The sequence below is a fragment of the Rhinolophus ferrumequinum genome, chromosome 11 (genome assembly GCF_004115265.2).
Source record: "Rhinolophus ferrumequinum isolate MPI-CBG mRhiFer1 chromosome 11, mRhiFer1_v1.p, whole genome shotgun sequence".
NCBI lineage: Eukaryota > Metazoa > Chordata > Mammalia > Chiroptera > Rhinolophidae > Rhinolophus > Rhinolophus ferrumequinum.
In genome coordinates, this window is record NC_046294.1 from 10934303 (window position 1) to 10961608 (window position 27306).

The 27306-nt window shown below is 39.4% G+C and overlaps 2 protein-coding genes across 3 annotated transcripts in view; both read right to left on the reverse strand.

Annotated features, from left to right (window-relative positions):
* Positions 1 to 7911: 7911 nt before the first annotated feature.
* Positions 7912 to 10178, reverse strand: CNTF (ciliary neurotrophic factor). The gene is made up of 2 exons (XM_033119106.1): positions 9616 to 10178; positions 7912 to 8639 (listed from the first exon to the last, which is right to left on the reverse strand). The coding sequence occupies exons 1-2, from the start codon at positions 9727 to 9729 to the stop codon at positions 8151 to 8153; spliced, it is 603 nt and encodes a 200-aa protein (XP_032974997.1). The 5' UTR covers positions 9730 to 10178; the 3' UTR covers positions 7912 to 8150.
* A 1368-nt stretch (positions 10179 to 11546) lies between these two features.
* The window catches only part of ZFP91 (ZFP91 zinc finger protein, atypical E3 ubiquitin ligase), a 37457-nt gene continuing 21697 nt past the window's right edge, over positions 11547 to 27306 (reverse strand). Inside the window, exons 3-11 of one of the 2 annotated variants that reach the window (XM_033119930.1) lie at positions 23576 to 23788; positions 23279 to 23315; positions 22479 to 22580; positions 21814 to 21948; positions 20127 to 20177; positions 19628 to 19706; positions 18559 to 18673; positions 15610 to 15709; positions 11547 to 15266 (exon numbers count right to left, since the gene is read on the reverse strand). In XM_033119930.1, the coding sequence (XP_032975821.1) occupies positions 14756 to 15266; positions 15610 to 15709; positions 18559 to 18673; positions 19628 to 19706; positions 20127 to 20177; positions 21814 to 21948; positions 22479 to 22580; positions 23279 to 23315; positions 23576 to 23788 (1343 nt within the window). In that variant the 3' untranslated portion in view covers positions 11547 to 14755. Of the gene's footprint in view, positions 15267 to 15609; positions 15710 to 18558; positions 18674 to 19627; positions 19707 to 20126; positions 20178 to 21813; positions 21949 to 22478; positions 22584 to 23278; positions 23316 to 23575; positions 23789 to 27306 lie in introns of both variants that reach the window. The other variant, XM_033119929.1, reaches the window with a different exon arrangement.

The window sequence follows — 27306 nt, forward strand, 5'->3', positions numbered from 1 at the left end:
CTAAATGGCCATCAGAGTTTTAAATTATTTTAGCTAAGTTGGTCTATTTTATTGAACAGGCAGAAAAGGTGGGACCAAAATGTTTGCACATATAACCAGCTAGAGTTCCCGAGAAAGGAAATTTGGGGGACTTTCAGAGGGTGAAAATCTCAAGTCAAAGATAAATTCTCCTGATAGCTGTTAACTACTGCTATACAAAAAAGCCAAAAGAGATGTCAATCAAAAGCCCCAGGGAGTCTGTTTAAATAGATGCCTGTCTAGTGAGATCGCAAGCCCAGTAGTTTGTGGGAGGCTGGATCTGGACAACAGGTTTATAGGACTTATGAAAATTTCTTTCTTATTTATCAGCCGAGGAAGTTTCTGAAAAAGAAGTAAGTTTAAATTTTGTGTTTGTTTAGTTCAGAATTTGCTTTAGTTAGTTTCAAATTTGTTTCTTGAAGGAGTTTATCTTTGAACCTTTTAATTTCTTAGGGGCCTCTAAATAGCAACTAAAAAAAAAAGCTTCTCATTCAGCTTGTTTAACATATCTAAGACTTTTTAATTGTGCACGTAAATATACGAAATTTGGAATCTCGAAAGATACCCAGAATGGCCACTGTAATGTCAAATTGTCCTTCTTATCAGAAGTCCATCAAAACAAATATTTAGCAGAGGATAGACCATACATCCAGGTGGCATTACAGAATGGGGTTGTCCTTCCATAACAGACTTAGAAAGAGGGCACTCCGTTACAAAAAAATGGTATGAGAGGACCCAACAATAAAAACTCTGAACCTCAAGCAAAGGAGGGAGGTTTGGAACCAAGAGAACTCACCACTGGAATCCTGGAGCCCTCAGGGAGATGACACAGCACAGAGGGCTCAAGCAGGAACCTTGCTCGAATCCAATGGCAGCAGTGGAATTAAAGTGGAGAGTTCTGCAGATTCCATGACCCTGACACCATATATGTCAAGGGACTCAAGAAGAGTTTGGAGGCTTTGGCTAGATATAAATAAAGATTTATTCCACGGTTTTAGAGTTTTCAAACTTGAACCACAGGTAGGCAAAACCCAAGAAGTGTTCCGAAGAAAGAAAACGTAGGAGTTCTTACAGTAAAAGGTGCCTTCTTGAGAACAATCAGTCCGGCTTTCGTAGCCCTAGGGTTGGTCCGGGACAGTGATCAGTCAGATGTCAGGCAGTCTGGATGATGGACGCCAGGTGGTCTAGAGGAGGGGCTCCAGGAGGTCTGGTCATGTCAGGTGGTCTGGATATGCAAGTGCTTCCGGGGGTATTCAGAGGGTTATCTGGAGTTCTGGTGTATGTCCAGATGCATATTTAGGCATTGACACAGGACTGAAAACTTCAAAACATAAGTTCCCAGGCTGGTCTGGTCAAGAATAGAGTCTTTCCTCTTGCCTCAGCCTTCATCACGTTAATAATTTTAGCCTCTTGGTGAAAGTGACTCCATTTTATGTATTTCCTATCTTTGCTCTTTCCTGGCCTTTCAGCAGCCAAGCCTTGACAAATGCTGCTTCTTCTACCCAAAATGTTCTTCCACACCCCTCCCCTTTATTTTTTCCTGAGTGCAAAAATCCTAGTCATTTTCAAAGCCTAGCTCCCTCCCAAAGTGCTTCTTATGAGAAGCTCTCTCTAATCCTTCCTTCCTCTGGGCTCCCACAGCTCTTTGTGGTACTTATGGTATTTCTAACCACATTTCTGTCACGGTTGGTTGTATACCTGTTGTCTTTCTCAGGAGACCGAGTGTTTGCTGGGCAGGCAACTATCAGCTCTCTGTGCCTCTGTTTCTTCAGTTGTAAAGTGAGGATCTGTACCGTCCTCCTAGGGTTCTTGTGAGGAACAAATGAATTAATGCCTGTAAAGCAAAGACACTGATACCTGGCAGAGTGTAAACACCATATAAACGTTTGCCATCATTAGTATGCACTTCTGTATCCTTAGTACTGGGCCGGAGTAGACGTACTATTGTATTGCTGTTGAATTTGGTTGGTGTGGGTCTGGAAATTTCCCAATGGCAAAGCCTTAGAGCTGAGAAGCAGGGTTTCTTTTCTAGTGGCTTGCTAAGTTGTTTATGTAACTCTCATCCCTCCTTCCACCCCAAGCGTTGGGGATAGGAGCCAGGGCCTGTTGAGTAAGAGAAGAAAAAGTAGTCCTAAACTTTTCCCTAGTGGTGTGGCTGAAGGGTTGGTGTGATCTGAAGAAAAGATACCTGCCTCAGAAATTTGTTTTTAAGAAATCTTCCCTCAGTCCTTTGTTTAAATGACACTTATCATTTAAAGGAAGGAGTAATATAGTTAACCATTATCTCAGAATGCGTCCCACTTTTCGCATAATATCAGGGGAGAGATGGGATATAGGACCACCAAATTATAGAAGAGACGAGGGGTGGGGTGAAGAGAGACGTCTCTTATGAGTGCCTGTTCCCAAAGCTTCCAAAGAAAGTCTCATTGGAGGTAAGGGTCCTAGGGAACACTGGATGCCAGTGTGAAAAGGACACACACCGAGATACCCTGTTTCCTGAGATGAGGTTGGTCTAATGGAGAAGCAAGCAGGTGCCGTGGGGAAGGCCCTGGACTAAGATCTAGTTCTCATTCTTCTACATTTTAGCTGGGACATTAGGGCCGATTACTGAATCTTTCTGGCTCCCTGTGTTGTGTTTAATGATGGGATGGAACTAAGTGAAGTTTGAGTTCCTTCCTGTATTAAGAGGAGGATGCTGGTGTTTGGCAGGATGGCCCTAAGTCTAAACGCATGCGTTAGCACATTGTGAGTGGAGCCTTTGTTTGCACGTCTCCTTGGCTCTCTAAAGAGCCTGCCAGGCTTCTCCAGAACTTGTCTGACACGCCTACTGTGAAAGCCATCTTCTGGGTGCAGTGAACCGCCCAAGTCTCAACCCTCCAGAAAGATGGACGGTCCTGGAGGCTGTGTGAGACTGGGTTAGCCTCTAGTGGCCCACAGCCCACAGACACAACAGGGTGAAGCCTAGGCTGTGACAGATGGAACCTGGGAAGCAACTGCTTTTCCTCTGAGGCACTTACGGAGCTCTCTTCATTCAAAAGCCTTACGTTGGTGCAAGCTACTTGGAACATTAAATCTACTTGACATTTGGATAGCGTCTACAAGCACTTTCAGATACTCAGTTTGTCTAAACCATTAACAACCCATGAAGTTAGTATGTTATTTCCATTCCCAAAACGAGGAAGCTCAGAAACAGCGACTTGTCCCAATGTTTGGAAACGTAATAGGTTTTGCCACAGAGCAAAGTTTAGTACAAGTCTATACTGGCTTTATCCAGGGAACGTGAATTAGAGAGGGAGAACGAATTTTGGTATGAGATGACCTCATTCGCTGGTGTCCCATGGCGGGGGTGGAGTGGAGTGAGTTTGGGAGCCAGAACTAAAACGCCAACCCGGTCATACACTAGTGGAGGGACCTTGGACAAGTTAATCTTCATTCTCATTTCCCTCATTTGTGAGAGACCGTATCTCAGAGGATTAAATGACATAAAATAGTGTCGAGATGCCTGACATAATTAAGAAAATGCAGTGTTCCGTTTCACACTACCTTGAACATGTGGACAAAAATACACGACCTCCTAGCAGTTTTTCATATTTTTCTCTACGTGATTTTCCACAACTTAGTTTCTACCTTCAAATTGACCACATACGGGCTAATCAGTATTCTTCTGTTTTCCAAAGGCTTGACTGGGGTTCAAATACTTGATCTGAGACGTTACAAAAGAAAACCTTCCGCCTCAGCAGGCTGGCAGGTGCACGCGGGGGCAATGTACCTTTGCGAGGCTGACTGGCTTTGGGAGTTTTTCCCAGGGGGCTGGCATCATGGAGATTTACCCAGCACTGCCTGACTGAGCCTGGCCTGCCTGGGAGGATTACATTTCATTCAAGGTTGAAATCACTTGAAATTCCCCTTGTTCATCCAAAGATACAGAAATAAAAGAAGCAACTCATGGTCTTGCTGAGGTGAAATCTGTAGTTAACCATTCTTCCATCTTTTATTTTCTATCTGCCAAAATTAGATTCCAGTAATAGAAGAATCACATGCACATGAATTTTCTTACCACACACCCCACACGCATTTCATCAAAAGATCAAATTATATTTTTTTACTCTGTCTTTCTCGGTGGAACTTAAGAGCTCTATAGAAGCTTTGGAGTGAAGAGATGAAATTTTTGCACTTTCACTTTGAATGTACTAACATTCAGAGGATTCATTCTTGGGTCTGATGCTTGCAGCTAAGGTGGGATGAGGCAGGAGGCCAAACCATTCTTTTTAAATACCCTGGCCTAAACACTCTTGGACACACACACACACACACACACACACACACCAACTGAAGTGATATCCAAATTCTTCATTTCCTGCTTTCCCTCTTCACCAATCCTTTTCTTATCTTGATGGAAGACCCCCTGCTTTCTGCATTTCTACTTTACTCCTCAATAGAGGAAGAAGGTGTTCAGCTACTTCATGAGAAGGTGAAGATTCACCAACAAAAATCAACCTAAACAACTTTTCAGATACGTCTCCCTGAAGTATTTACTCGTTCTCTCCCTGTGTGACCAGCAACACAATGAGTCATCCGTTGGGCTTTAATCCACAGCAGCCTGAAATAACAGCAATACCAGGGCTATGACTTTACATTTTCCATTTTTATTAAAACTCTCACTCCCCTCAAACCCGATTATCTTAAAGCTAATTTTATTCCATGCTTGGCCTTTGAGTTTGTGCTAATCTGAAAATCTGCAATCGCCCACTTAAATCAATGCAAGAAAAATTTATCAACTCTCACACATGCAATTCCTTGACAGATTCAGGAAAACTGACTCTCTTTACCCACAGAGAGGACATTTCTGGAGACAGTGGGATAGAAGGAATCCTCTTTACAAAATAAGAGTTAGGGACAAAGAACTAAATTTATGCTTTTTAATTATACACACACATAATATGTTTATAATGTACATATTAACATATAATTTCTATGTATGTAAAAATATGATTCCCCAGAGATCTTATCCATATACAGATCTAAGAAACAGAAGAATTAAAATCTAAAGATCAAATATCTCTCTTGGATTGTGGATGCTTAAAAAATATACGCGTATACTTTCACAACGTCACCCTTATCCCCATGTTATTATAAGGTACACAGCTACAGCACTGGCCTAATGTCAATTCCTGAGTCAATCTGTTTCATCCATTTCAGATAAGCATGATGCAATGTCTACACATTCAGAGCCATGCATCCCTATGTCTTTATTACCAAGGCTGGGTGCTCATTTCCCCCTTCCTTGATCTTTCTGTGAGGAGTTTCCCCTCACTTCTTTGAAAGCAAATTTCAAGCTTGTTGAAGAAGAAACTGACGTACAGCTCAGCACAGTGCTTACACACCTTCTTAGTTCCTCCCATTCAAGAGCTGGTACTTGTACCTTTTCCTGGACCCTCTGCCACTGCAAACACGCTTCTCATACGTAGATATTCCTTCACAGGCGACTCAGAGCCTAAGCCATGCTCCAGATGTCTGAAACTTCTGCAGGTGTCTGTACTGCAACATCTGCTGAATAGAAGAACAAAACACTTGGAGAGGGATCAATTCCTTTCAGATTTAGCAAGTTTGTAATCAGTTATTGCCCATTAAGAAATTTTAGCCACATCTTTCTCCATGAAACAGAAAGAGCCTAAAATACTACCCAGATAAATTTAAAAATACTATCTGGATAAATTTAAAAGCTTTATGTTAATACACAGGTACTTTATCAATAAAAAATATGGCTCTTAAGCAAGAGGAACCATTTAAAAAAGAAAAGCTTGAATGAAATATATCTCTATGCATTCACTGGGGCTCTACCTACGCCAAAATTACAAATGAAGTAAAACCAAATAAAACCTCTAGGGGTAGCTGGACCCAATCATTTATAATTGCCTCACTTTTCTTCTCAACAGGCAACTCTTTCCTGTTCTTCTCCTGATTTCTCTTTATTTGGTACTCAGCCAACCACTGAAACACAGCCAGCACACCACCCTCCTCTAGGAAGACCCCTGGCCCTCGCTGAGCTCCTTCCCTTCACTCGGTACACTTCCCCCTGCACCTTACAATTCCAACCTAGTACTGACTTCTCATATGCATACAACCTTGTTTCCGAATTAGAGCGCAGGGGCTGGCTTCCCCTGGATTGCCATAAATTCATACCCCCGAGTCTTCTTGTAATACGCACTTCATGGAGTTTTGGACATGAACTTATGAGGGATAGGACACAAGCTAAGTCACCCATTCCACCTCATGCAACCTGTGGAAGCTAGAGCCCTCTGAGACTCAAGGTTCATTTAAGGATACAGACGCTTCAAATAAGTAAACTACATTGGTTTGGGGCCCCAAACCAAGGTCTCGAGTTTTAGTTAATGGCTAGAGGGAAATGATACACCTGAGAACCTCTGGATTGATTCAGTTGCACCACTAGTTCATAGGCCCGACTGCAGATGACCTTTTCCGTCAATGAATGCCCTCATTTACGGTTGGCACCTGTCATACTGTCTTTCTCCAGAACAGTAAACACAGAGCCCTGCCCCTTGGTTGGGAAGCATGGAGGCTGTGCTGTCTGTTGTTTCAGAATCACTGGCAATGCCAGTGGGAACAGAGTGGGCCTCTCCCTCGCCTCATGACTGAGTCTAGAGAATGTGTGGTGAAGTTCTGTGACTGTTTAACCTGAGTGGTAGTCCAGCCATTGTCCTCGAGTGCTTGGGTTAGAGGCAGTGACACTGCACCGATTACGATACATGCTTGGTAACCTGGTATAAGCTGTGCCCAACTCTAAACTCATGAACATCAGCGGACACTTTACAGCAGATTCATTACCGCCCACCCCAGCTTCCTAAGTTTGCTGGGCCTCCTTTTCTCCCCAAGCAGAATCTTAAGATTCCCACTGCTCTCCTCTTTGCCAAGTACAGACAAATACTGCCTTTGACACTAAAATTGTGCCATTCAGTGGGGTAATCCCCCGATCCACGGGGTACATTCCCAGGCCTCCAGAGGATGCCTGAACTGCGGACAGTACAGAACCTTCTGTTTTGTCTTAACAGTAAGAGACTAACAATAAAAGAACAACTATAACAATATACTGAAACAGAAGTTATGTGAATGTGATCTCTCTCTCTCTCTGATAACTGAGATGGCTAAGTGACTAATGGGTGGGTAGAGTATAGTGTGGATACTTTAGACAAAGGAATGATTCATGCCCTGGGTGGGATGGAGGGGGACTTGGCGAGATTTCATGATGCTACTCAGAACGGCGCACGATTTAAGACTTATCAATTGCTTATTTCTGGAATTTTCCATTTAATAATTTTGGACCTCAGGTAACAAACCATGGAAAGTGAAACTGCGGATAAGCAGGACTACTGTATGGGGTTCTTTTTCCAGTGCTAGGGATAGACTACATGGATACATTATCCAACCCTACGTGGCAGAGGTGCAGTGAGAGAGGTTCATAATGAGGCCTCTAATGGGACGGGCACATAGGAACTTGGGAAGAGAAAGATCTGGGTGCAAACTTACTGTGCCCTTTGCGAGGTGGATAATCTTGAACAAGTTATACATTTCCCTGAGTCTGCTATCTCATGTGCCAAATGGGAATAACACTGCCGCCCTCAACAGGGCTGTTGTGAGAATTATACATAAAGCCGTGGCACACTGCTTCAATGTAGTAGACGATGCTCAATAAATTTATTATCCAAGAGTTTGAATTAGTTCGAGTCCATGATTTTTAGTTCACCGTTAACAGTCTTCTCAGAAGAGTCTAGGACTCGAGTTAACAATATACTTCTCCTGTGAGGCTGTTAAATGTCCGCAGAGGTTACTCAGTGGGTGGAAAGGGTAGAAGAATGCTGCCCACGCCCCCACTTCCTTCTGGCCCCAACGTCCCCCCCACCTCTGCCAACTAAACCTACATGCCCACTTGTCCACGTGTCCAACCCGACTTCATGAAAATGCCTGTGGTCTTAAAGGTTTTCAAAAACTTAAGAATGGGAAAGTGAGGCCTCAGAGGACTACGTATAGTCCATCAGAAAAGAAAGGGGGAGAGAGAGGGCGAGGGCGAGGGCGAGGGAGAGAGAGAGAGAGAGAGAGAGAGAGAGAGGTGACTGCTACATTTTCTTGTCGTTAGCATTATAGTGGCCTCCACGTGCGGCGATCCCAGTCTGATGAGAAGAAATGACTCGAAGGTCACGAATGGACCTCACTGTCCACTGTGAAAGCTCCTGCAGCACCTTTAGTCCCCAAAGCTTCTTCTCAAAGAGACCACCGTCTCCAACAATAGGGGGCATCCCATCAGCCTCACTGGGGGGGATCTTGTGTTCCAGGAGCACCATTAATTCCTCCAGCTGATAAGCAAAGGCAGCAACCTGGAGCAGAAGGGTATGTATTGCTTGATGGAAGTCCCCTTCAGCTGGAGTGAAATGCACCCGCTGGTCTTCTAAGAGCCTGGTCAACATAATGTGGAAGGTACGGTAAGCTTGGAGGTTCTCCTGGAGCCGCTCGGCCTCTGTCAGCTCACCCCACCGATCAGTGCTTGCCACTGGCACACCATCCACAGAACCCAGGTTCATGTTCTCGTTCAGGCCCTGATGCTTCACCTGGCGGAGGATAAAGAAAAACATCACATCTCCTGGAATCACCCCAACATCCTCACTTACCCACTGGTCCAGAATAACTTTTCCTTCCCATTTCAAACTCCTCCTAGACACTGGAATATTTTACTCATACTGGAGTTCTAAATATTTTAAACATACTTGAAAATACTGGCCACACCTAGGAAACCCTAGAATGTAGCCACTGTAGAATTTCTCTCACTGCCCTCTCCCAATGGTGAGAATAATCCTTTAGAGAATTCAGTGGGAATTAGTTAAAAAAAAAAATTGGGACTTCAAAGAGTCTGATGTCTTACTGGTAGAGCTGTATGAAGCTCCTTTCCACAGGGTCTGGAGTATTTCCACAGCAGGCCTCTCGTGGACTAATGAGGACCTCCCTCTATCAGAAAACCAACCTGAACTCATGGTTAACTCAAGAATATAACACTTCCCAAGTCCTCCGTGAAACTTCTAGGGAACCCTTTTGATAGTGTAGGTGAGCCTTCTATTTAGACCCGAAACACTTTTGATATATGTGATTAAAAAGTAGGTGGCCAAAACTTTTTAGGAGAAATTAGTTGGGTTTATAACCGCTCTTCTCCCAATTCTATAAACCTTTCATTTACATAGCTCAGAAATTCAGAACAATGTATACAAAGAACCCAAACTTAGAGGGCTCATGGTTAATCTATTCTGATAGAATTCAGATTGTAGGCAACCAAATAAGGAACATCTTCCAAGACGTAGAGCCAATTCTACCTAGAAGCCCATGTACAATTTCTTACTTAAGGAACTTGTCTCCTGAACAACCTAGAGAAAGAACATAAGGTCATATGAGTTTCCTTAAGGGAAGAAGGGGCCATGTCAAATGATATGTGCCCAATATATGACTGACTGCATGATTAGGGCTTTCATAATTGGTAATGGGACTGGATCAGAAGAGATGAAGTGACAACAGACAACAGAAAAATAGGCAACTTACATAAGATTCCGTAAGAGCAGTCAGGTCTGAACGAATCTTCCTTGCTAGCCAGATAGAGCGGCTACAGAGGTCCCGGCGGTGAGGGGTCAGCAGTGGATGATCTGCGAAAGCCATCCCCTAACTCAACTGTCCCAGGAAACAAGCAAGCTAGGTTTGCTTGTGTCTACACTGGTCCAAATAAGAAATGTGACTCTCAGACTGAATCCACTGGGCATTCTCTCCTAATGGACTTGTGCACCCCACCCCCACCCCTGCCTGACTCAGAGGTGGCAACAAATTCCTGGCTATGGATTTTTGTGCCTGTGGAATCAAAGGCCCCTATTTAATTTTTTTTCCTGCAGCGTCTGCCTCCATCTCTCTCCTGCACTGAGTGCGTAGTGTACTTGTTTTTATGTCATTGTTTTGCTTTTGCTCTTAGCAACAAGGTCACTATCACACTAATCCTCACGACACCCCTGGCTAATGAAATCTATTTTATATACACATAACAGCAGTTCGTTTTATTATCACTTTCCTTGGGCTCCCCATGTCCTTTCTTTTTTTCTTAGCCTCATATTCAATATTGTTACATAATTATTATTGATATAGCTGCCATTTATTAAGCACCTACCATGGGCAGACATTGTACTAAAGGCTTTAAAGCTTTTATTTGATCTTTAGAATAATTCTGAGATAAATATTATTTCTCCCATCTTACCTAAGAAATTGAGTCTAAAAGAAATTAAATAATATGCAAACTCCAATTACTAGGCTCAAAATTGAAATACAGGTCTTTGATTCCACAGCTGTTTTCTCCACAGACTTTCAAATTTCATTCTCTAGATAGTTCACATTTTGCTTTAAGAAACGAAGTTTATGTGAAACAAATCCTTTAAAAATATAGCTTCTTTTTACTCCTATCCTTTTGCTACATATTTAGTTTAATTTACACTTTGATTAAAAATCAGCTAAAAAAGCATCCCTAATCTCAACCACAGTGCTTTCTTCGTAGCTACAGGATGAGGAAGGCACTGTTTAGGCCTGTTCTTTTCCAAAGGAACAGGAAACACCCAACCCTGACTTGGTAACATTTCTAAGGCAGTCTCACTCAAGTGACAACATGCTTTTCTTTTTCTTCCTTATCGCAGTCATACCACACGCTTAACTAAATTAGAGAATGACTTGGGCTTTGGAATGAGGGCGTAAGTTTAAAAGCACTTGGAGAGTGGCTGTTCTGTGGCATTTGACTCAGTAGATTAGAGGATGATGCTAATTAAGAGTTGCAAGTTTCAACCTCCAATGAATCAATTAGCTTTCGCTATTTCAGATCATAGACATTGCCTCTAAATTGAAACACGTCTTCTCTGAGGCCAATTTCCATAGGAAAACAACAAAAGGAGGGACATAAAGAAATGAGGCCTGGGCAGCAGTCACAGTAGGCCTTTTAAGGTAGAAGGATTCTATTATTTTCTTTTTTTAAAAATTAGTACTTGATATGGACAAGTGAGTTTTATGAAGAAGCACTGATCTTAAATGCTACCCAGGTTTTGCCATTGTCAGAGTGAAAGTAACCTCACAGCAACCTTAACGTTCTCGCTACTAGATTAACATGGCCACCTTTCCTAGCAGAAGGCTGCTGAAACACGGGTTTTCCAAATTTGCCAAATGTTCACAGGATCATACGGCACCTCAGCATTAGAAATCAAGAACTAAATGGAGTGCAAAGCTTACCTGATTTTCAACAAGAGCAAACAGTATCTGCCACATAAGACCTGCTGTGTCTCATGTGGCACTTGTTTTCTTATTTAGCAGCATCACTGTTTTCGCCCTAGGACAACTATAACTCAGTACAACCAAGGAAGACCAGTTGCTTCCATGAAGACAACTTTTATTTTTCTTCTTTACATATTTATTTTGGATATGCCTTATCTAGAGTAAGAGAAAACAAGGACTTGAAAAGCAGAGTATCCCTTTTATTATAATTTCTTTGTACATAACCTTTTCAACCTAGATTCAGGTAACTAACTACCTGTCTCTCCCATCAAAGGAGAAGGGTCCTGCAAATTACAACAGGCAAAAGGCTTTTAGGAAATAAAATCTTTTAAATTGATCATTACAATTTTTCAATTTTTTCGAGTACATTGGAAAGTGGGAAAAAGACAGGAGAGAAAAATGGTATTTCAAATCACCAGACTGTAATAACCTCAGGTTTAATACACTCTTTATATTTTTTCTCCAAACAGGTACAAAAGAGGTTCAAGTGCTCTAGGTGGATGCTTTTCCATACCTTAATATATATATTTTTTACTCCCAGTAATCCCGGCCAGTGTTAATCTAAACTCTCTGAAGCATATTAAGTCAATTATGCAAAATAATCCTGGGCAACCACAAAGGGGAAGCACAGAAATAATGCTTGTATGTCAACTACATTTTCAGAATCTAGAAATGTCCAATTCAAGATGGAGAATATGCAGTGGGGAGAAAAGGTTACAGAATTTGAGTAAGAGTAGGAAATGTAGAATTTTAAGATTAAAAGAGCTCCTTGGAAGAACAATGAAGTAAACAGCATGAGGAGCAGAAAGGAAAAAGAGAAGAGGGTCCAGTACAAGTTAGTTTACTTATACCAACTCTTTCCTATGCCAGCATCCTTTTCCCAAAAAGAAAAAAGATCAAGTTCACGAAAAATATTTTAAAATGTATTGCAAACTGCTATAATTTATTGAAGCAAATTATAGGCAAATTGTAGCTATGAAGAGGACAAAAAATAGAGGAGAAAGAACAAAGTTTCTAATTATTAGCAATAACTAATTGTTTTTGGTGGGGAGAGGAGTGTGAGATAGGGAAAAACGTATTCTCCTCTATCTCATTTATACATATATTTTTAATGCAGTTTGCTTTTGTGTATGTGGCTAAAATACCTGATGACTAACCAGTAAATGTAATTTATGGACACAAAGGATAAAATAAATGTGACAAAGGTAAATGTGGGGAATAGATGCTAACTAGTGAAATGGTACTAAATGGATTTATATGTGTGGGGAACAACTTGCGTTGTAGACCCACCCAATCAATCTTACAATATTTTCAAATTTATCCAACATACCAAAGCCAACTCCAAATCCTTACTGTGGGCAGGAAACATATTCTACACCCCTCCTATCCTTAGTCGATTTTCTACCCCCACGTTGAAGAGATGGCAAATCTGCAACACTATGAAAAGAAACAATAGTGCATTTAAGGCTGTTCACTGTAGGTGTTTCACTCCCTCTTCCCTGGCATCCCAAACACTGACACTAGTGGGTGTAAAGTAAGCCTCTTTCAGAGATGACATTTCGCTACCCCTCTTTTTGGGAAAAAAATAAATCAAAGAGAAAATTGATAAACTTTGTAGTTTTAGTGTTTTTGAAAAACAAGCTGTTCCTTATATTGTTCTCAGCAAAACTTCATTCTTTCCAAAAGCCATCGCACATTTCTGACAAACAATGAATAGGGCAAGCCTTGAATTCCATCTTCTGAGGTACACAGAAGGATTAAAAATTGCCCTTTTAATTCCCTAAAACTGAGCCAAAATTGGTTTTTAGTCTGGAGTTATGAACTTGTACAAAAACAACACCTGTCTCTCTCATGGACAGTAATAAGCAATCTACGCAAGAAAATTCCTTCTCAAAGGAAGCAGTAATTCCCAGAATTTTAGGGAAAGCCAAAGCTACAGATTAACTTTGTCTATTGAAGCCTTTCCTTTTCTAAAGTGTTATTAAAAGGGAAAACAAAACAGAGCAATTTTCTTTGACTTAAAACTGTATGACTCAGACTATTCCTTCACTAATGGCAATGTCCTTCACTAATTGGGAGCTGGAATGAACCAATGATAAAGCGAAGCAAAAACAAAAACCAAGCAAGGGGCCAGAGTTGGACCAATAGGGAGGTATGTGTAAAGAAATGATGGTGACAAAACAAAAACAAATTCATAGGAGAAAATGTTTTATCTCTAAATCAGACCCTGGACAACCTTCCTCATCCCCTCAAAATTCCTAAATCTCAATGCTCTAAAACTCACAGAGCACTAATTACCACAAACCTAACAATCTTCCCTAACAAGGCTTCTGAAAAAGCACTAAGCTACTGTAGTGATTTTATTAGTGCTGAGGACCAGCTTAAAGGCCACTGGAGAGCTATGATTTTAGAGGCTGGCTGTGCTTCTTCAACCCTATATCTTGCCTTCAAAAGTACCTCTTATGGAAAAGGACCCCATGTCAGAATAATCCATTCTCTCCTAGCCCCACACAAAATAGCAACAAAGACAAAAAAAAAAAAAAAAATCACTTTCCGTTAATAAATAAGGAATCTCAGGTTCCACAACACAAAAACACACATGTTCAAAGTGCAAATTTCTGCCATTAGTCTGGGACTTTACTCACTGTCTCACTGACACGCAGCCCTGTCCTATGGTCAGAGACACCATGGGGAGGGCAGCCCCCTCCCTGTCGGGAGCCTGCTTCCAAGCAAGTGAGCACCACTAAGAACCACATGGAGGTGTCAGGAGGACTGAGGTGCTGGGGTCAAAGGGGAGGGAGGTGGTCCCCATGTACCCTTCCTTCCTGAAACCCAGTGGGGACTGGAGGAAAAGGGGGTGAGAGATGTGTGCTGTTTTAACAGCTCACCCTGCTAAGGGGCCCTAAAGTGCCAAGTCAAGCTGCCAGCCTCCAAGATTAAAATTATATGATACTTTTAGGGTAAATGTCTGCAATGGGTAGAAGCCAGAACCACAGGGCAGCAGTAAAGGAGGAGTTTGGGTTTAGAGGACAGTAATATACTAGTAAGAGTTAAAAGCTGACCCAGAGCACATCAGAGTTGCAAGGTGGAAAAGGGGATCTGCTGATGAGCGGGAAGTCTGCCTGGCTGGAACTGAGTGTGAGGATAACCCTCACGTTAAGAGCTTCTTCTTTTTTGTTTACCTTTCTGGTAAAGGCAACAATGATTTTATAAAGGGGACAGTAGAGGGAGAAGAGGGGGTGGGTGTTATGTGTGTGCTGTGATCCAAAATGGAAATAGCAGGCCCTTCAGTTATTTTACTAGATTTTAAATGCTTTAAATTTTTTTTGTCCTTTTTATCTTTTAAGTACAAAGTCTGAGCTGTCCCAGTGTCCAGTCTTCCCTTCTCCTAAGGTCCAGTAGAGTCTGAATCTTCAATCAGAACCTCTGTGGTAGCACCGAGTATGTCCGAGTTCATGACCAGCCCTTCAGCGCCCCCACTGCTGCCACTGCCCACAAAGATCTTCCCATCAGCCATCAGGCTCACCCGCTCTGTCCCACTGCAGTATGACTTTGACATCCCTTCCGCCTCTAGCAGGAGGCACTCTCCAGAGGTGGAGTTTCCCAAGGGCTCAGGAAGAAGAGGAAGACCCTGACCATCCGCAGGTTGTGTCAGGGACTCGGGGTTAGTGCCCAAGATATCAGTGCTGGTGATGAGGGCACCCGCGTTGGCGGCCAGAGCTTCAGCGATCAGCACCTCGGGGTGGCTTTTTGCTTTGTGCGCCACTACGCTGTCCTTCTTCTCAAATTTTTTGCCACAGATATTACAAGAGAACTGGTAGAAGGAGTCTGCATCATGCTTCTTCATGTGCCAATTAAGGGATGCCTTTTGCCGACAAGTGAATCCACAGATCTCGCATCTAAGGAGAGTGGAAGAGAAAATGGCTGGTCAGACAGAGAAATAAAGAGAACTCTTATTCAGTCAGGGTGAGAATTCAGAGGTCACATATACAAGCAAAAGTCAGTAACACATACTTCTTGTGAAAGATTAGGAAAAGTTACTAGATGGAACACTAATCTGCTTTTTTTCTTGCTTGAAAGATAGAACAAAAGAAAAAAGGTCACTAAGTAGCTCCCCCCCCACAAAAATGCTCACTCTAATTTGGTAAAAGTAAAGAATAGTGGCAGCTGAAATGTTTGTAAAGGGGTTAACCCCCGGGGTATACATCCTTCTCACCCAGACATTCACCAGTAACTACTCACTGTAATGGCTTCTCGCCAGTATGAATCATCCGATGCACTGCCAGGTTGTGGGAACTCTTGAAGGCCCGAGCACAGTATTCACAGATATAATCTCTTTGATCTGAGAAAACAGATAGTGTGATTAGTGTTCCATTTAGTAGAATCTCCATTTTTTTTCCTCGTTTACAATAAGTAAGCAGATGATCAGGCAGATGATCAGAGTAAAAGCAAAACTGTTTTCAATGTATAAACACTTTGGATAAACAAAATTTTAAAAAGAAATACACAGTTCCATCTTTTTTTTTTAGTCCACTTATTCAGTATCATAAGGACCTGTTAAAAACGAAACAAAACAACAACAACAACAAAAAACCTAGATAGAAATATGACAACTGAAATCCTAATCTTAATTTTACCAGTAATCCAGATTTTGGATGAATTGTTTTAACAAATAAACAACTACCTTTTCCATGGATTCGATTCTTTAGAATTTTTTCCGCATTATCATGAAAGCTAAATGCTTATGAATAAACAATCTGGCATTCAAGCAACAACTACAACAACAACAAAAGAATTTGGCATTTCCTAGAAGAAAAATGATCTATATCTAAAGTAGTAATCTTCCGTTGCAGGTTTAAAAAATGTTTCCCAAGATAAACAATTTACAGTTTTCTCAAAAGACTCAAATTGCTATCAAATATGTATAGCACAGGACTGTATTTACCCTTTTCTCCTACCTCACATCTTCTGTACCACTCAACTACTTCCCTCTGTCATTTCACAAGCTCCCTAAATTTCAGAGGATTTTTGATGAATCGGTAACAGGGTATGGAATCTCTGAGGCCAAGGAGTATCATACTTAATTATTTCTTATCACTTGGTTTACATGACAGTGGACAAACAGACGCTCAATATCATTTGTTGAATGAATGACCACTAGAATTCCTGTGCCTTTCACTTAAAATTACTACAAATAAAGTGAAAACACAAGGGTAAGTTAAAAGGCAAACAGTAACAAATTTAATGCTATACTTTATCCCAGTTTTAAAACTAAATGGGGGAGAAGCAAGTTTTTTTCAAGCTTGAATGTACTTAGGAATCACCTGGGGGTCTTACTAAATGCAGATGATGATTCAGCAGGTCTGAGGCTGGGCCTGAGACTCTGTACCTAACAAGAGCTCAAGTGGTGCCAACGCTTGTTGGTCTGTGGTCTACAGGATGAGCAGTAAGGCCTAGAAACTCACAGTCATAATCCAGGGAGAATTTTTAGTATCTCTCAGGTCTTGTGTACTTTTCCAGCCCCCCAGGAGCATGGCAAACCAGTGAGGTACCCATTTGTTTACATCAATTATATTTTCTAAGAGCATCCATATATACTAATTTAGAAAAGGAAAACTCTCAACACTGATATCATACAATTGTATTAACCAAATAAAAATATTGGGAATGAACTGAATTCTAAAGCAGTTTGTCATAGCAGGCTTGTGATATTTAGCTAAAATAGTCTAAAAACCAGTTGTCAGAAAGTACTTTTCTATGAGATAGAACAGTCTAACAGAAAGAAAGAGCAGAGAAATGACAGCACCTAGCAAAAAATACAGCGCATACAGCATTTTCTCTAAAGAAACACAGCATAATGCAAAGACTTTGGAATTAAGGTTTCCAGGCTGGAATTCCCACCCGTTCTTGGGAAGTTTTCGCTTTCCCGTTCCCGAATCCCGAGAAAAGTTGGTCGGGAAATCAGGAATATCGGCTCCTTAAACACAAGTGGTTGGTAGTATTGGCCATCACTTTGTGGAAACGATTCATCGTGAACAGAAAACAGTTTATATCTCGGGATTCTGGAACGGGAAAGCGAAAAAAATTCCCGAGCGTGGGCAGGAATTCCCGCCTGGAAACCCTATTTGGAATGATTTTAAATCCTGGTATTTAGAAAGTCTACCATGTGCCAGGCCCTGTGCAATAAATAGCACTTTATATGTTATCTCATTTCATCTTTATAGTAACTCATGGTATTGGTGTCATTAAATCCTTATTTTACAGATGAGGAAAAGTGATGAGAAGAAATTAAGTAACTTGCCTAAGTAAGACATAAATGATGCAAAGGGTACATATATCAGTATGACCTTGGGCAGGAGACATAGCATCTCTGTAACTGGAATTCCTAGCCTTACCCCCTCTGATTGTTGAGAAGGTAATATATAACAACCAAGTGTCTGGCACGTAGTTGATTACTGATTAGCGCTAATACCCAGCGCAAATTGTTCCCATTAGCTACACTGCACGGAGATTGTTGGTGATGAAAAATGAATGGAATCTGAATCCATTCCATAATGTGCATTACTAAGACATTCAGTTTTTCTTTCTGATAGCTCCTGTGTGAAGTTATATGTGAACTCAGTAGCTTTAGATTTCAATAGCAGCAGAAGTCCCAGGAGCTATTTAGTAATTTCCATAAACTATAAGCAAACCTCTTTACCATTTAGGTTTTCTCCTCATACTCCCTTTTAATCTGTTAAGAGCTACTATAAGCATCTACCTGAAGCAGAATTGGAAAATCCTGGTTTTGCTAAAATGAGCTGTGTGAACATAAGTAAGTTATTGACTGTTGCTAGGCCTCTGATTTCTAGGCTGAAAACAAGGCCAAAACAAACAAACTTGGTGATGCTGAGTGGATAAACAGCAATATGTGTCAAGCATTTGGTCCACAGCTGACACAGAATATGTGCTCAAGAAAAGATCATTATCCAAGTCATGAAAGCTCTTCACAAAGAAGTCAAAGGAAAAAAATTAAAAGCCCTAGTTTTTCATCCTTTATAAAACTTATGTGTTATTATATTTTATTTTTCCACCTTTCTCTCACACTTCACTGTAGACTCTTTTAAAATTTATGTTAGAAAAAATATCATTACCAATTTACACTTAAAAGTACAGTGCCTTAGCTACTTGATAAAATATTTTTAAAAGTACCGGTATGATGTTTGGCATGTCGCAGAAGTTGCTTCTGGAGCCTGAAGAGTCGTCCACAGGAGGGATGGGGACATACATATTTCTTCTTCAGTAAATGCTGATATTTAATATGGTGCTAAAACAGTAAAAGAAAGGGAAGAGGAGTAAAAATCAAGGCTTCCTGAATGCTTGTTCCTTTGCTAAATCAAAAGTCCTGAAGGAAAGTCAAACACTTTGTACACAGATGGGGAGGCAATATAATCAAATGGTTCAGAACATCGGCTATGGCAACAAACTTTCCAATCTGAATCTGTTATTTACTAACAGAATCATTTTAGGAGATGTGGCCTCAAATATTGTAAGCTCCAGCTCCGATCTGTAAAACAGAGATCATGATAACTGTCCCACAGTGTCGTTGTGGGGATCCAGAGCTCATATATTGTATGGTGCTTAGTGCAGCAAATGGCACACAGCAAAAGAATACTAGCTATCATTATTATAACAGAACCAGAGTCAGAAAGCAAGACCATACTCTTACTTGAAACTTGCTGCTAAACTAAAGATCAAATAGGCATTTCTTAAGCTTTAGTAATTAGTATTTCACTTTCATGTTTTCTGCCAGACTAAACATAAGCTGTATCTTTACTTATATTTTAAAAATTTACTCACTAAAAACAAACAAAACAAAAAAACCTACAAATTAAAATTTAAAAATTTAAACAGTATTCAAGAAATCACTGGTTTGAGTTACTAATTTTGTTTTTATAAAGGTACATATTAAAATCTGTTCATCTGTGTCTTGGTATGGAGTTACAATCATTTCCTGTGTCAGAAGCATTTACACCACAATGGGAAACACAGGAATTTCCCAAGATTCCAAGGAAATCCTTCATTTGGGCTCAGGTTCTTAGACACTTTTCTTTTTCTTTAACACAATGGAGTAATTTTATGTTTAAATAAAGATTTTTCTTGACATTGCATGTCAGTGATAAAGCCTACACAAGTTTACAAATTATAAAGTCTCATGAGGTATGAGAACTAGTAATGGAACATAACCTGAAAGGCTGCCTTACGTAACAACGTCACTGACCTGCAAATAGCGAGGGTGAGCAAGAACAGTTCCACATCCTTCCATCTCACAACGGACATACTGGATTGGAGGCTTTTTTCTATTATCAATATGTCAGAGAAAAGTTAGCAACAGAAAAGAGGCAGTCTCTTGCCTTTAATTCAAACTGCACTATTAGGGAATAGCAATTTTACAGTATGAAGAATTAAAATCTCTTTACCGGTCTATAGCATGCATAGAATATTAGAAATAACCAGAAATTGCGAAGTGTTTAATAACATTTATAAAAATTAGCACAAAACAAACTAGTAACCCCACAAAAGGTAAAGAAGTATTAAGATTTTCAGAAACTTTCAGATCCTGCAGTGGAAGTAAAATCATAGTAACTCTGAAGGACATTAACAAAGTTACTATTGTGAAATTTTAAAGTAGCCATTCCTGCAGGATTATTATAGCTAAATATGTGACTAAAGTGCCTGCCACCAGAAACAAAGTACAACATAGAAGTATAAATTTTCACCTCCTTTTGGGTAATCGTGGACTTTTGTCATCTTTTCGTCTTCTTCCTCTCCTGTAATTAAAAAACAGAGTAAACTGTCCACATATTCTAGATTGAAGCTTACTGAGTGAAGGATGGCTGAAGACATACAAGGTGTGATAAAAAAAATTGAGTGTTTAAACTTAAAAAAAAATTATTACAATAAAAAACACATTGCCATTAATCCCCCTCAAAATACTCCCCTCGCTTCAAACACACTTATCCCATCGTCCTTGCCACTTTCTGAAGCAGTTCTGGAAGTCAAGTCCTCTTTCGTGAGTGTCTTTAGTTGCGCTGTCATGGCTGCCTCGATGTCCTGAATCAATTCAAAATTGTTTACCTTTCATGGTCATTTTGACTTTGGGGAAAAGCCAGAAGTCGCACAGTGCCAATCTGGTGAATAAGGTGGATGAGGACACACTGTAATGTTTTTGACAGAAACTGTCGTACCAGAAGTGATATGTGATCAACAAATACAGTGAATGCTGCTGCTAAGTGCCATCCAATGGAAAGGCAGGGATCTTCAATATGGGGATGCGGTGCATAGAATCTTAGTTAACAGTGTGTGACAAGTTTCAACTGTTCAGTGCAGTTGGGTGTGAGCTACAGTTGAGAGAAGGTGTGTTTTAAAGTGTGCCGTAAATCATCCTCCATCATGACAACGCTCCGTGTCACACATTGCTTCTGGTATTCAGCAATAAAAATGTTGCAGTATGTCCTCATCCACCTTATTCACCACATCTAGCACCATGCGACTTCTGGCTCTTCCCCAAAGTCAAAATGATTCAAGACATTGAGGCAGCCATGACAACAACTAAAGATACTTCCAGAGCTGCTTCATAAAGTGGCAAGAACGAGGAGATAAGTGTGTTTGAAATGAGGGGGAATATTTTGAGAGGTATTAATGGCAATGTGTCTTTTACTGTAATAAACTTTTTTTTATTTAAACATTCACTGTATTGTTTGATCACACCTCGTATATATTCAAGACCAAAGAGCAGATGGCAAAAACAAAAGATTACCCAGAATATATAGTCACAGACATATCTTGCAAACCAAAGATTTCACTCGGAAGTAATTTCACTTTCAAATAAGTCTCCATTACAAGTTACATACACCTTCCATAAACTATACAATACTATGGAAGAATTGGATAAACCTCAAGGTCACTACCTGAAGAGTTGTTTCAGTTAAAAGTCTATATCATTTAAATTTCATCAATTTAAAAAGTAGAGTAAGAGTCTATTATCTAAAACTCCTAAAAATATAAACTGTACTCTCCTTGCAGTAGAACCAAAAAGTCTAAAACACTTTAAAAAATCTTATTTTTGCAACAGGAAATGATTGCTAGATAGAAAAATTTTCCCTGATCAAGGTTATTACATCATTGGCTTTATCTGCCCTTCTTTTGAAGACCAAAAGATCTGCCATATTTTTCCAGCTATTCTACTCCCTCTCTATACCTACTGTCTTACCCACTCATTTGTATGTCTAAGTACTGCTTTGAATTAAACTTTTCAAGCTTTTGAGAAGAGTCTGCAATAAAACTGTAGCTGCTTGAGGCCCCAATATGTGTATGTCAACATTCCTCCTCACTTTCCCACCCTTTTTTCCACTAGTGCCTTGAAAATCTGTTAGGTTTCCATGTAAGGAGTAACTGCCCACTCACTTTCTAGGAGGTTCCTCATCCTCCCTAATTTCATTCTCTTCTTCTTTCACCTCTACCTCTACTTCCACTTTAATTTCTTTCTTCTCCTTCTCTTCTTTCACCTTCCCTGATTTTCTTCGTGGCTTTGGGGTTTCCCTGAAAACACAAATACATTTCAACATTGGTATCTAGCAAAGGATTTTGCCAAGGAAAACTGACAACAAGGTAAAGCCTGGGATTATCACTGATTTACTGTAAAATTATGATTCTTAGCTCACGAAATGTGATTTCCAGACAACCATTCCTCATATGAAGAGTAATGATAACTATTTAACACCTATGGGATGAATCCCCAGAGTAATGATGCCCTAGAATGAAATCTCACTATTCTTGTAAAGAGAAACAAAATAAAAATAGAAAAGTCTAAGTAATCAGGCAATTCATGATCTCGTTATGATAATATGCAGACATAACAATATTGATAGGATCAAAATACAGCTCTATAAATAGACGAGAGGGCTGTACAAGAGAGTAGTAAGATGTTAAATTTGCAAAATAAGTATACAATTATTCCATTTAAAGTAAGTCTATACCCATTAGTTTAGCAACTAGGCAAAATAAAAGAATGCAACAGTTATTTTCTAACTTATTTTTCATCGACAAGCCTGGAGTAAAGTGAGCCATGCCTTTCTAAGTGGGGTTTGTAGGTCTCATCTCTTGGGTCATCTTTGAATGGTATTTCCTCTTCACTGATTAACATCTCTTCTTCCTCCTCCTCCTCCTCATCACTACTTAAAAGAAGCAAAAACAGATTAGAAATTCTAGTTGTAAGGATTATATCTGAGTAGATTTTCTAATTTTAGTATATGTGCTGCTGAAGTGAACATTGGATTTTATTCAGGAATTTTTTTAGAGGTAGCCAAAGATTCACAGTAAGTTATCTAGAATTTTTATCCTTATAATTTAGTTGAACTGCAATCTATCTGTTTCATCCTGAAGAACTGGAACTAAAATTCCTAGATATGCTATATATACATATGAAGTATATACATACTTCATTAAATAAAGTTAATGACTGCTCAATGGCACTAAGAGTTTAAAAAAAAAAAGCACTTTATAATGCCGCGTCTAATAATCTACTGTATCAAAAAACACCTATCAACACACACACACATCTTTATCACCAAAGATACTGATAAAATTTCAAAAGCCTGGTCTAAAACACACGTTTCATATTATTGCCTAGCATGGAATAAGACAGAAAGAACACAGAAGACACTCAAGACAATTTCTGAACTACATAACTAAAGATTATATGGCTAAAGCTCTAATCAAGAACAAAGTGGAATCTAAATTGAACATGAAACTGAAGTTAATTTCTCTTAGAGCTCAGAATTCTCTCAAGTAGAAAACAACTTTGACTCATTTAATGTGATTGTGTTCTACGCCCCCAAGGGTTATATATGAAATATGAAAAGTGTCTTACCTAATGCCACCTGGAGATTGATGCTCTTCTGTAACAACTGGAAAAATAAAGGCAAAACAAAACAAAGTTTTATGTTGAAAGAAGTATTTTCTCCCTACAGCCAAGAGACTCAAACCAAATTACTCTCTGAAGTAATCACACGAAAGGAGAATATCTGCAAATTGTCAAAAAGGAACCCTTCCTGTATACCACTATACCCACCCCTGAAAGTTACGCTGTTCTGGTAAATGTTCAGCAGTACAATGAAAATCAACAGACAACTGGTTCCTAAATAATCATGCTCTACTTGCACGGTACCATAGTCAAGCTGATCTGTATTTGGTTCCGACTTGCAGATGAGCTGCAATGAACCAGTCTTCGACCTAGAGCTTCGGGTGTTCTCAGTGTCACGATGCCGATGGATAGATGTCCTGCTGCTGCTGCGCCAGCCCCGGCTGGGCCTCGTTGCTGCAATCGAAACTTCCTGAGGGAGGGTAGAATCGTTTTCTTCCTCTTTCTCTTCCTTGGGATCTAGATGAAAACATATACCATTCTTACAAAGTTTACAGTTAACCAATAACCATCACTGTATACCTACTATTGTAAATAGTCAATGAAAAGAAGGTAACTTTTCAGAAGAAAAAACCCTCAAATTTTTAAATGAAATAGTAGGAACAACAAAATGAGAGAAAAATCAGGTAAAACTTATCCTTACTGTCATCTCTCTGAAGAAAAAACTTCATGTTGCGAAGTAGCAATTTTATACTGCTTTATCTACTAAGACATGGGTTGCTAAGAGGAGTATGTAAAATATACCAAACAAAGTAATTCAATTCATGGAATTCTAACATTTAGATGTAAAGAAAGTAAATTAAGTCAGTGGTCCCAGAAAGATGACTGGAACTACAAGAGGCATGAAAAAGAACCCTATGTCTAGATGTTTCAACAACCAAACAATGCTGCAAGAAATCCACTAAAGAGGAATCCCATAACAGGAATGCCTTTCCTTGACTATTTAAATAGTTTTACTTAGAAACTACAGCATGAATTGAAATTAATCTACAGGGCAAATCACGACCAAGTCCCGCTCCAGTGTAGTTCTGTTTCAGGTGTCCTATAAGACACTGAGCACAGGCACACACACAATCTGCTATTGTAACCCTGTATTACCCATGCTTTAAAGGGAGAATAAGGTGAGGGAGGTCATCCCCTTCTGCGCAATCGATAATAAAAACTTAGCATTAGAAATTGGCTTTCAAACCTAGAGTAGCTTATTATTACTTATGTCTATGTAAGTTAGTGTATATTAGAAGTGAGCCTATTTTGACTATGGAAGATTCTTTAATAACCTTGGAATGGAAAGGGCCTAAGACTAGCACAAAATTTCACATCTTAAGACTGATACTCCTACTACATAAACATAAACATTTTCTGCATGGCAAATTCCACTATAAGCGAAGTCTAACGGCCCAATAGAAAAATAGCAGCTCGGTAAAAAAATATGGCTTTCAAACATACAAACAAATAACAAGAAAGCTCAATCCACTCATAACAGAGAAACTCAAATGAAAATGATAGCATGATTCCACTGTTCCCCTATTATACTGGCAATAACCCGAATGCCTGACAACACACTGTATAGGTAAGCCTGTAGGAAACAGGCACTCTACTACAGATAATGGCATGCGTATCGGCAAAACCTCTATGAAGGACGATTTGGCAATATCTATCAAAATTATAAATGCACACATCTTTTCATGCTAATTTCAACTACTCGGAATTTATCGTACAAAACTACAATCACACTTATAAAATGACTTATGTATAGTCATTATAGCACTGTTTTTAGTAGTAAAAGAGTAGAAAACTATCAGAAGGGAACCAGTTATATGAATTTTGATACAGCTAGTCAATGGGCAACAGCATGGAATCGACCCCAAGACACTTTATCATGCAAAAAACCTATATCCATAACACCCAAATATTATATATATATGTTTTATATATACACATGTAATATATGTAACATATTATGTATACTACATATTATGCAAATGATGTATTATGCATATGTAATATATATAAAGATGTTTCTTATGGATGATAACAATACTTCTGGAAGAATATACAAGAAACTGATAAACACTGGTCATCTTCTGGGAAGGTCCAAATGTACATCCAGCAATTCTACCTCTAAGTATCTATCTTAGGAAAATAAATTGACACACGGAGGTTCACTATAGCATGTTTATAACAACTAAAGAATGGAAACAACCTAATCCTCCATCAACAAAAAAGTATTTAAATAAACCATGCCCTATTACCAAGATGGAATATTACATAGAGGAATCTGTAAAAAATGACACAGAATTATGGCAAAAACATTTTTACATGGAAAAAATAAGATATAGTATATAAAAAACTTTTTTTTTTTTTTTTTAAAGATCTGCAAAATAGTTTCTTCCACTGTGGAACGAGGTGGTAAGTTGGGGCTACTTCAGCTTGAACTATACTGTTTTAAAGTTTTATGAGAATATACTCAGGTAATAGAATAAAAAAGGTTTGAAATGTAGATGAATAGCAGCAGAACTTCTAAAAACTTGACATAATTATTAAATCAGATGTGCGTTTCGGTTCAGTTTTCCTTTCCAGTCATTATTGCCTTTGTCATCCTTCTCCTATCTGAGCTACTGAAATTATCAAAATAATAAAAGGCTAGAGTTGAAAGTATCTTCAAGACTTTCTAGTCTAACTACAATCAACTTGTTCAAGATCACAAAGCTAGCTAAGCAGACCTAGACTTAAAAATCTTGTCTTGAGACCATTTTACACATAGGTCATGGCCACTTTTAAGAGAATTTCTTCAAAGGGAGACATTAAACACCCTCCATAAAGTATTACAACATTAAATAATGGCGAGAAAATTCTTTTATTCAACCCAACTACACTAATATGGACTTTACACTCACTCCATAACCTTCCTGTACTCAATACAATTCTTTTCTTCTTCATGATAAAATGCCTGTATGCCTAATCCTCGTCATACTGTGGACCTTACCCCCTGGACAAATGATAGCAATCTGACGAGAATTGCTTACTGTCATAAAGCATAACAGCCTATCTTATTGAATACCACACCGATCCCCCAAAACTCGAGTGATGGTGACATCAAGCAAAAATGTTTCTCGACACACACACACACACACACACACACACACACACACACACACACCTTGCCGAATTAACTTTGTAAAAACTCTGGGAAATAGTCAAAGGTTTACAGCAAACAAGTAAATACTGAATCAAGAAAAAGAGTTAAGAAAGGTATTTAAGGAAATCTTTGTCAAATCATTTGTTGAACACAAGCTAAAGGAAATAGCCTTCAGAGACCACACAAGACAAAGAATATGGTCTTTAGAAAATATGCTCAAAGAGCTATAGGAAACCATCAATAAAGAACTAAAGGAAATCAGGAGAATAATGCTTTGACAAATAGAGAATGTCAATGAAAATAGTAATTATAAAAATGAACCAAACAAATTCTGGCGTTGAAAAGCGCAACTAAAATGAAAATTCACTGGAGGGTTTCACTCAACAGCTGATTTGAGAAAGAAGATGAATCAGCAAAGTATAAGAGGTCAACTGTGAATCTCTAGTCCAAAGAATAGAAAGGACAAAGAATGAAAAAAAAATAAACAGAGCCTAAGAGACTTGTGGGACCATTACGCACACCAACATATCTATCTACCCCAAAGGGAGAGCAGAGAGTGGAGCAAAAAAGAATATTTGCAGAAATAAAGGTCAAAAACTTCCCCAAATTAATAAAAAACACGAATCTACACAAACAAAAAGCTCAACGAACTCCAAACAGGATAAACTCAAATTCCACACTAAGACACATTATAATCAATCTGTCAAAAACCAAAAGACAAAGAGAGAATCTTGAAAACAGCAAGAAATGACTCATTAGTACAAGGGATGCTCAATAAGATTAACAGTCTGTTTCTCATCAGAAACCATGGAGACCAGAAGGCAGAGAGGGACTATTC

What these genes read in the sequence shown, in the direction of transcription:
- CNTF (XM_033119106.1), bottom strand. Translation starts at nt 9,729, where the DNA reads ATGGCTTTCGCAGATCATCCACTGCTGACCCCTCACCGCCGGGACCTC. An exon ending in CTGCTCTTACGGAATCTTAT is followed by an intron (nt 8,640 to 9,615) that starts GTAAGTTGCCTA and finishes ATCCTCCGCCAG; the next exon opens with GTGAAGCATCAGGGCCTGAA.